The sequence below is a fragment of the Oncorhynchus mykiss genome, chromosome 30, assembly GCF_057628025.1.
Source record: "Oncorhynchus mykiss isolate SJ-2025 chromosome 30, ASM5762802v1, whole genome shotgun sequence".
Classification (NCBI taxonomy): Eukaryota; Metazoa; Chordata; class Actinopteri; order Salmoniformes; family Salmonidae; genus Oncorhynchus; species Oncorhynchus mykiss.
The window spans coordinates 34,766,458-34,776,211 of record NC_143051.1 but is presented as its reverse complement, the minus strand read 5'-3'; the positions used below and the strand labels follow the sequence as shown (position 1 = coordinate 34,776,211).

At 40.8% G+C, this 9,754-nt stretch overlaps 1 protein-coding gene across 1 annotated transcript; it reads right to left on the bottom strand.

Moving 5' to 3' along the window:
• Window positions 1-3,595: 3,595 nt before the first annotated feature.
• necap1 (NECAP endocytosis associated 1) lies at window positions 3,596-9,443 on the bottom strand. Its single transcript, XM_021562029.3, has 8 exons — window positions 9,187-9,443; window positions 8,231-8,331; window positions 7,973-8,077; window positions 7,654-7,735; window positions 7,299-7,407; window positions 6,977-7,124; window positions 6,657-6,753; window positions 3,596-4,941 (listed from the first exon to the last, which is right to left on the bottom strand). The coding sequence occupies exons 1-8, from the start codon at window positions 9,279-9,281 to the stop codon at window positions 4,887-4,889; spliced, it is 792 nt and encodes a 263-aa protein (XP_021417704.2). The 5' UTR covers window positions 9,282-9,443; the 3' UTR covers window positions 3,596-4,886.
• Window positions 9,444-9,754: the final 311 nt, after the last annotated feature.

Genomic DNA, 9,754 nt, shown 5'->3' with positions numbered 1-9,754 from the left:
AAATCACCATCCGAAAGCACACATTGTCTGTCAAATAGTTTTTAAACCATTTGCAAGAGTCCTTATCTAGGCCCATTTCAGACGGTTTTTGAATGAGTAGGGAATGGTCAACTGTGTCGAAGGCCTTGGAACGGCCTCTACATAAGGCAGCACAACGATTTTTATGATCTAGGCAATTTAACCCATCAGCTGAAACAAGCATAGTGGCTGAAACAGTGCAATTGCCAGGTCTTAAACCAGACTAGTGGAAATGTAGAATAGATTGAGAAGTTGAAAAAGTTCTTAGCTGGGAGTTGATCCAAATCTTTCCAAATCTTAGGGATAACACCAGTAGCAATTTGTCAAGTAAAAAAACACAGGTCAGAGGTTCAACGACGAGCGGGGCAGAGAGCTGTAGTGAGAAGAGGTCAAGTGAACCATCTCCTGCATAAACATTACATCATAGAAATCAAATGGTTGTAATGAAAATAAAGTATGTGGGGGCGGCAGGTAGCCTAGTGGTTAAGAGTGTTGGGCCAGTAACCGAAAGGTTGCTAGGTTGAATCCCCGAGCTGACGAGGTACACATCTGTTGTTCTGCCCCTGAACAAGGTAGTTAACCCACTGTTCCAAGGCTGTCATTGTAAATAAGAATTTGTTCTTAACTGACTTGCCTAGTTAAGTAAAATAAATTAAATGTGTGTCTGCCTCATTCTCTACAATCTGATGTGACTAAAGGACTCCCTCTAGTGGAATGAGATACATTTGCATAGATTATCCTTCCAAACAGATGGCTAGCTGACGCAAAATGGTTATTAAAAGCACTACAAATTTCCATTTTGTCTAGTATGGGACCAGAGGCTTTCAAAACCTGCTGGGCATTACGACGGGGTGGTGTTTTGTTTGAAGGATTTGACCACTTTTCAGAAGTTGGCTTGATTACCACCACTCTCCGACACACAATTCGAGAAATATGTTGATTTTGCTTTTCTTTGAGATAGATGTCCATTTCTCAAATGTCTGAAGGACAAAAACATCTTCTTAGCAAAGAGCATTTTCTCAAGCATTTTGCTAGAACTGTCTAAGGGGTGGTTTGAGTGGGGAACTGAAAATGAGCTGTTATTGGCTTTGAGGTTTGGAGCTCTATTTCTTATTGGCTTAGTAACTAATTTACCGCATGGTGATGTCACCTTAGAAGGCCAAAACTCCCTCCTAATAAAACAGTGTGGAAATATATGTACATAAAACCCCCAAAACTCCCTTTGACTGCACTGGGCCTTTAACTTCTCAACCTTTCGTGCTTTAGATAATGTGAGGTAGTTCAATGTGGGAATCGGCGTGGGCCTGTGTTAACCTTCATGTCCCGTGTACAGTATATAGGTGTGAGTAGATATATTGAGGCTGGGGTAGCAGGTTAAAAGCACAGTGGTGTAAGTACTTAACTAAAAATACTTTAAAGTACTACTTATGGAGTTTTTTTTGTATTTGTACTTTACTATTTTACTTTTACTTTCACTTCACTACATCCCTAAAGAAAATAATGTACTTTTTACTCCATACATTTTCCCTGACACCCAAAAATACTTGTTACATTTTGAATGATTAGCAGGACAGGAAAATGGTCCAATTCACACACTTATCAAGAGAACATCCCAGGCCATCCCTACTACCTGATCTGGCGGACTGCCTAAACACAAATGCTTCGTTTGTAAATGATGTCTGAGTGTTGGAGTGTGCCCCTGGCTATCTGTAAATAAATTTTAAAAAACAAGAAAATCGTGCCATCTGGTTTGCTTAATATAAGGAATTTGAAAGGATTTATACTTTTACTTATGATAGTTAAGTACATTTGATCAATTACATTTACTTTTGTTACTTTAAGTATATTTAAAATCAGATACTTCTACTCAAGTAGTATTTTACTGGGTGACTTTCACTTGAGTCATTTTCTGTTAAGGTATCTTTACTTTTACTCAAGAATGATAATTGGGCACTTTTTCCACCACTGTAAAAGCAGAGCATGTACAAAGCAATTCAAAGTGGCTCTGTAGTGATCAGCGTTGGGCTGTCCCCCTAGTGGTAAAGGTTGACAGCCACAACAACTATTTGACATACTTTTTCCCCTGTCAAGGGATATAGGGATGTAAATGTAAAACTTGAACAATTAATATCCTCATTTTTGGAATGTATTTTGGGAAGCCATGTTATCTAACACCTTTGACATACAGTAGCAGTCAAAAGCTTGGACACACCTACTCGTTCAAGGGTTTTTATTTATTTGCACTATTTTCTACATTGTAGAACAATAGTGAAGAACTCAAAACTGTGAAATAACACATAAGGAATCATGTAGTAACCAAAAAAGTGTTAAACAAATCAAAATATATTTTTGATTTTAGATTCTTCAAAGTCGCCATCCTTTGCCTTAATGGCTTTGCACACTCTTGGCATTCTCTCAACCAACTTCACCTGGAATGCTTTTCAACAGTCTTGAAGAGGTTCCCATATATGCTGAGCACTTGTTGGCTGCTTTTCCTTCACTCTGTGGTCCAACTCATCCCAAACCATTTCAATTGGGTTGAGGTCAGGTGATTGTGAAGACCAGGTCCTCTTCCTCTTGGTCAAATAGCACTTACACAGCCTGGAGGTGTGCGGGGTCATTGTCCTGTTGAAAAACAATTGATAGTCCCATTAAGTGCAAATCAGATGGGATGGCATGTCGCTGCAGAATGCTGTGTTAGCCATACTGGTTCAGTGTGCCTTGAATTCTAAATAAATCACTGAGTGTCACCAGCAAAGCACCCCCACTCCTCCTCCTCCATACTTCATGGTGGGAACCACACATACGGAGATCATCCGATTCACCTACTCTGCGTCTCACAAAGACTCCGAGGTTGGAACCAAGAATCTCAAATTTGGACTCATCAGACCCAAGGACAGATATCCACCAGTATTATGTCCATTGCTCGTGTTTCTTGGCCCAAGCAAGTCTGTTCTTCTTACTGGTGTCCTTTAGTAGGGGTTTCTTTTCAGCAATTTGACAATGAAGGCCTGATTCACACAGTCTCCTCTCAACAGTTGAGGTTGAGATGTGTCTGTTACTTGAACTCTGTGAAGCATTTATTTGGGCTGCAATATCTGAGGCTGGTAACTCTAATGAACTTATCCTCTGCAGCAGAGGTAACTCTGGGTCTTCCCTTCCTGTGGTGGTCCTCATGAGAGCCAGTTTCATCATAGCGCTTGATGGTTTTTGCAACTGCACTTGAAGAAACGTTCAAAGTTCTTTACATTTTCCGGATTGACTGACCTTCATGTCTTAAAGTAATGGACTGTCATTTCTCTTTGCTAATTTGATCTGTTTTTGCCATAATATGGACTTGGTCTTTTACCAAATAGGGCTGTCTTCTATATGCCACCCTACCTTGACCCAACACAACTGGCATAAACCCATTAAGGAAAGAAAGAAAATCCACAAATTAACCTCAGGCACACACTCTCATGAAATAATAACAAAATACTAAATCTAACTTGCAAACGTCTTTTTACCCTCAAAAGCTTAATGGTCATTTTTTTCCTAGCATGCATCATCCATTAGACGCACAAAGACGCACGACTCCTTTTGAAGGTTTTTATTGCCACTTTCACATGTCATGATGAGTAATGAGGACCAAGGCAATAAATCATAAGTACGCATCCAGTGACAGAGCCATGTGAAACCATGTTCTGGGGAAGGTAAACAAACACTGTTGACATGAGGCAACTTCAGTCATTCACTTCCAACAGCATTCATCAATAAACAGCAGCACATCCTCCCCAACAATAGCTGGAGTTGTCTTACATTCATCAAATTACACTGTTAGACAATCATATTTCACAGCCTGGTTGACAGATTGGTTTCTGCATTGGCTATTGATAGAGGAATAGACAAACACAGATCTAGCATCCCAGGCTACTTACTTCATAAAACAGACAAATTAATCATTGAATAGCACTTGAGCATATTGTTAGTTTTATACTGATTTACTTGTCATTCTTTTCATTACAAGTATGCATTTTAACCAATTTTTCATCCAATGTACACTACATCACAACTACCTACCTACAAATGGACTGTAGAGTGCTCTGTCAAGTCCTCCACAAAGTAAACACAGATACATGCTCTTCTCTCTTCAAAAAGGCCCAGTGTGTGAGGTGGTCAGTACAATGGTAACAGATACATTCATCAATATGAGCTCTACTCCGTTTCTCCCCGTTCTCCCAAAAAGCGCCTACAGTTTGTGTGCAATCATAAGGAATATGGTAGATTCCCTCAGGCCAATGCATATACTAATCCAATGCTTTTAAATCCTTGAGGGGGAGAAAACAAATGCACAGAGGAGGAGAGAGGAGAAAACGGAATTGAGCTACTGTCCTAGCAATTAATTACTACAAATCCTTTTCCCTATTATGATCAGAAGAAAACCATATGGGAAAGGACGTCTCCCTATGGGTTGCCCTCTATAAATCAAGCATGTCGTGATGATTAGGTAAACATTAACAAGAGGGCACTGTTTCTGGGTAAAAAGCAGTACTGTAATATTGCTCCTATTCCTGTGATAACAAGAAATTGAAGATCCTATCATCATAGCCCTTAGGCGGTATTGAAGACCTACCATAAATCTCATATGCCAAAACATTGAATATGTGCAATAGATTTGCATTATTATCCAAAATATGACTTCATTATTATTTTTTTTACTTTGGGGGGGGGAGACTATAGCCTACACTCATTCATAGTTTTGATAAAGACATTCTAGAAGTGCATGGTGTTCCTTGCCTCTTGGACAGTTTTCTGTTGTATTGTAGTGACAGAGGGAGGCGGTGCGTTCAGCGATGGAATCAAATAAAAAAACATGCCGTGACGTGGACTCAAAACTGGCCCCAATTCAGAGTGTGCTGTTGTCGCGATGTTGGGGGGAGAGAACTGAAGATAAAAGATACAATTTTTACAGGCTGATTGACTCATAGCAATACCGGTGTTACAGAATATCAAGCATGTACAGTACCAGTCACAAGTTTGGACACACCTACTCATTCAAGGGTTTTTCTTTATTTGTACTATTTTCTACACTGCAGTATAATAGTGAAGACATCAAAACTACAAAATAACACATATGGAATCATATAGTAACCAAAATATGTTCAATCAAAACATATTTTAGATTCTTCAAAGTAGCCACCCTTTGCCTTGATGGCGGCTTTGCACACTTTTGGCATTCTCTCAACCAGCTTCATGAGGTAGTCAACTGGAATGCTTTTCCAACAGTCTTGAAGGAGTTCCCACATATGCTGAGCACTTGTTGGCTGCTTTTCCTTCCCTCTGCAGTCCAACACATCCCAAACTCTCTCAATTGGGTTGAGGTCGGGTGACTGTGGATGCCAGGTCATCTGATGCGGCACTCCATCAGTCTCCCTCAAATAGCCCTTACACAGCCTGGAGGTGTGTTGGGTCAATGTCCTGTTAAAAAACAAATGATGGTCCCACTAAGCGCAAACCAGATGGGATGGCATATCGTTGCAGAATGCTGTGGTAGCCATGCTGGTTAAGTGTGCCTTGAATTCTAAATATTTCACAGACAGTGTCACAAGCAAAGCACACCCACACCATCACACCTCCTCCTCCATGCTTCACTGTGGGAACCACACATGCGGAGGTCAGCCGTCCTACTCGGCATCTCACAAAGAGAGGTTGGAACCAAAAATCTCAAATTTGGATACATCAGTCCAAAGAACAGATTTTTGTCGGTCTAATGTCCATTGCTCGTGTTTCTTGGCCAAAGCAAGTATCTTCCTCTTATTGGTGTCCTTTAGTAGTGGTTTCTTTGCAGCAATTCAACCATGAAGGTCTGGTTATGTCTCCTCTGAACAGTTGATGTTGAGATATGTCTGTTACTTGAACTCTGTGAAGCATTTATTTGGTCTGCAATCTGAGGTGTAGTTAATTGTCGATATCTGAGGCTGGTAACTCTAATGAACTCATCTGCAGCAGAGGTAACGGTCTTCCTTTCCTGTCTCGGTCCTCATGAGAGGCAGTTACATCATGGTGCTTGGTGGTTTTTGTGACTGCACTTGAAGAAACGTTCAAAGGTCTTTACATCTTCCGGATTGACTGACCTTCATGTCTTAAAGTAATGATGGACTGTTGTTTCTCTTTGATTATTTGAGCTGTTCTTGCCATAATATGGACTTGGTCTTTTACCAAATAGGGCTGTCTTCTGTATACCACCCCTACCTTGTCACAACTGATTGGCTCAAACGCATTAAGGAAAGAAATTCCACAAATTAACAAGGCACACCTGTTAATTGAAATGCAGTCCAGGTGACAACTTCGTGAAGCTGGTTGAGAGAATGCCAGGAGTATGCAAAGTTGTCATCAAGGCAAAGGCTGGCTACTTTGAAGAATCTCAAATATATTTTTGATTTGTTGAACACTTTTTTGGTTACTACATGATTCCATGTGTTATTTCATAGTTTGTCTTCACTATTATTCTACAATGTAGAAAATAGTAAAAATAAAGAAAAACCCTGGAATAAATAGGTGTGTCCAAACTTTTGACTGGAAGTGTAGTAGTGTATGTCATAGCATAACAAAAAAAAAAAGCTAAAATAAGCTCATCACAGACAGTTGTAACAAGTTACCTTGCAGGAGTGGAGAAGTCTCCCCAAAGAGCAGTGCTGGGATTAGATGATTGGACCACAGTGTTGGAGTTACTACTGTCCAGATCTAGCAAACAGCCTAGAGAGAGAAAAAGAGACCCTTTTGTGTGTTCAATGGCAACTGTTCATTTGTGATTGCCAAAGCAACTGACATAAACAATGTTAACATATGTTTCCCATGCCAATAAAGCCCCTTTGAATTGAGAGAGAAAGAATAAACAACCAAAGCTACCAAATTAAAGCTTTATTTAGCTATAGAGAAAAGTTAATCAAGGCTATATTGAGAGTTTTAACTGCTGTACCGATCTCTGGGCCTCCTGTTTGAGGCACTGTGTTGTGATTGGAGAAGGTAGAGGAAGGAGGAGGAGCCATCTTGCCTTTTGGTGGCGGTGGAAGGAGAACAGACCCACCTGCCCCCTGTGAGCGTGGCTTATCTCTTTTTTTGCCTTGCTGGTAGAGAGAAAGGATGATAGGGAAAATATTGAAATTGGAACACTTAAGGAATATTGGGTGTTGATGAAAAGTTAAAATGGCCAATCCCAAACAAACCCCAGGGTCACAGGCTATAATTTTGTTATACAATTTCTATAAGAATGATCTAGTTTAATTGTTCCAGGTCTTTACCCCAATATTAAGGGTGATGGTTTGTCCTTCTTTAAATCCCAAGTCCAGCTTTGGTCCCGAAGCTGCCCCCTGAGGGTTTTTGCTGATCTCATTCTCTTGTTTCACCCACCTGTGAGACACACACAAAATCAACTTAATGTGCACTGACACTGGAAAAAGCAATGTCACATCAGTTGTTTTGGAAAGTGCAATATCTGGAACAAGCGTACTCAATGACACTTCGTTTTGGCTGGCAGCTTATGCTGCAGACAGGCCACAGTAGGTGTGTTTGTTATTAGTGGGAAATGGTGAAGCACCAGTGTTTGAGTGCCTTAACAGTCACACGGTCCCTGGAGTGACCCCTTCCATCACTTACTTAAAGTGGTCCTGCAAAGACACGTTGAAGTCAAAAGAGTCCCCTCTGTCCCCGAATCCAACACCAATGAACGCACTGCGGCCTGAGAGAGTAGGTTGACAAAGCTGTATGAGTGCATAGGCATGGATCTGACAGTGTATTGTGAATTGACATTTGAGGAGAGCTGACAAATTCGAACGCGATCCAAGACATGACGTTGACATAGATTGATGAAAGTACTATAACTTGCTAAAGGAAGCTGACATAACACTATATGACCTGTGTAAAAGTCTGACAGCTATGAACGCACAGGGAGGGGCTTTCACTCATATTTACACACCATTGCCATCCTGTATTCGCAGGACAAAGTAGCGACTGGAGTCGCTTACGGTTTCAACTGCGATGCCGGGATACTCTGTGACAGGGGCTTGGGCGAACAGCTCCCCTGCAGGATGGGAGGAGAAAACATAATAATATGCCACACGGATAAGCTGTATGAAGTTCTATTTACTGGCTACATCGAATGGTTCCTGATGAGCAATGCTGGGACAAAGGGGCAGCTGTGCAACACACACACACAGTTTCATGACTCTCTCACCTGAGACCTTGTCTTCCAGTTTGATGTAGGCCACTTTGCCCTTCGCCGTGATCCGCATGCGCCCTGACCAATCGGGCACATCCAGCTTCCAGTCTGCTGCCCTACAGTTAATACCCAGGTCAGAGGTAGCCAACAACAAAGCAAAACAGGAAGTACATCATAAGGTCAGTAAACAGTACCTATTTAAACTGTTCTCAGACAGCTTTTGTAACAAATAGTACTGTGTAATATGGAGATAATTCTGAATTGACCCAATTGTCTTGTTCTTATAAAGGCCTGAAGGCAAGACTATTATGAAGATCACAAACCCCAATTAATAGCATATCAGATCATCTACAGTCTTAGAGAAACTCAATTAAAACCATTTAGCCTACAGTTAACTGGGCCACACACATATAGGCCAGATTGAAAACAGTAGTCTGCTGAAACTACTTGTTATCCTCCCTGGCAGCTGGCACTGCTTGTTTCAGTTGTCCTTAAATAGACAATGGTTTCATTATTTGAGCAATTCTGTAATAAAATGTTACTGTCACAATAAGACTGTTGTAGAATGATTGCTAGCCTTGGCAAAAGGATATAGGGATATTTATCACCTAGAAACCTTCATATAACAATTGCGGTCAATGCATTACACCAATACATTTTCTGGGTAAACTATGGTGATAAACAACACACGCAAATAGACATAGCATGCCATTCACTTTCGATTCATCCGCACTGATAATGCCAGCTTTGCGAGTGTAACATCAATATTGCCAATGGGGCAGAATAATTAATTACTCATAGGCCTACGCAAAACAAATATTAGACACACAACGACAGCGTTAAACATCCTCTGAGCAAACAGACAGATATAGGCGCACACACACAATGCAGCACTCTGACCACAGATAGAACCACCGGCACCGCGCGTTTAGTCCAACACCCCAAAAAATGGGCCAACCCTTTGCATTTACCTGTATCCACGATTTGTAGCCCTCGGTGGTATGCGATAAACATTGATGTCGGGTTTAACGCACAGGATTGACTCATATTCGCCTTCGGCCGCCATTTATGTCAAATAAATTGATGATGTGTGTCGTATTTATCGGTCCTTTCGTGTTTTTGCGAGTGGCCTACACACTCACAAGCCACGAGACGGCGATGACGTGACGGGGATTCAAGAGCGGAGTTTGTGTTCCAGGATGCATTGACCCTGAGCACATCCCCCAATGTTATAAGGCAGCATACCCCTTCCATTAATTAGTGGTGGGAAAAGTACCCAATTGTCATAACTGAGTAAAAGTAGACACCACAAGTAAAAGTCATATAGTGTTATTCTCTAAGTAAAATATACTTAAATATCAAAAGCACATGTAATTGCTAAAATATACTTAAGTATCAAAAGTTAAAGTATAAATAATTTCAAATTCCTTATATTAAGTAAACCAGGTGTCAACATTTTCTTGTTTTTAAAATGTATTTACGGATAGCCAGGGAAACACTCCAACATTTAGACATAATTTACAAATGAAGCATGTGTGT

Excerpts from the sequence above, each read along its gene's own strand:
- necap1 (XM_021562029.3), bottom strand. The coding sequence starts at position 9,281 with ATGGCGGCCGAAGGCGAATATGAGTCAATCCTGTGCGTTAAACCCGAC. Across the intron at positions 6,754-6,976 it reads AACAGGAGGCCCAGAGATCG|GCTGTTTGCTAGATCTGGAC; the intron begins GTACAGCAGTTA and ends TTCTCTCTCTAG. Across the intron at positions 4,942-6,656 it reads GACTTCTCCACTCCTGCAAG|TTCTCTCCCCCCAACATCGC; the intron begins GTAACTTGTTAC and ends TTTTATCTTCAG.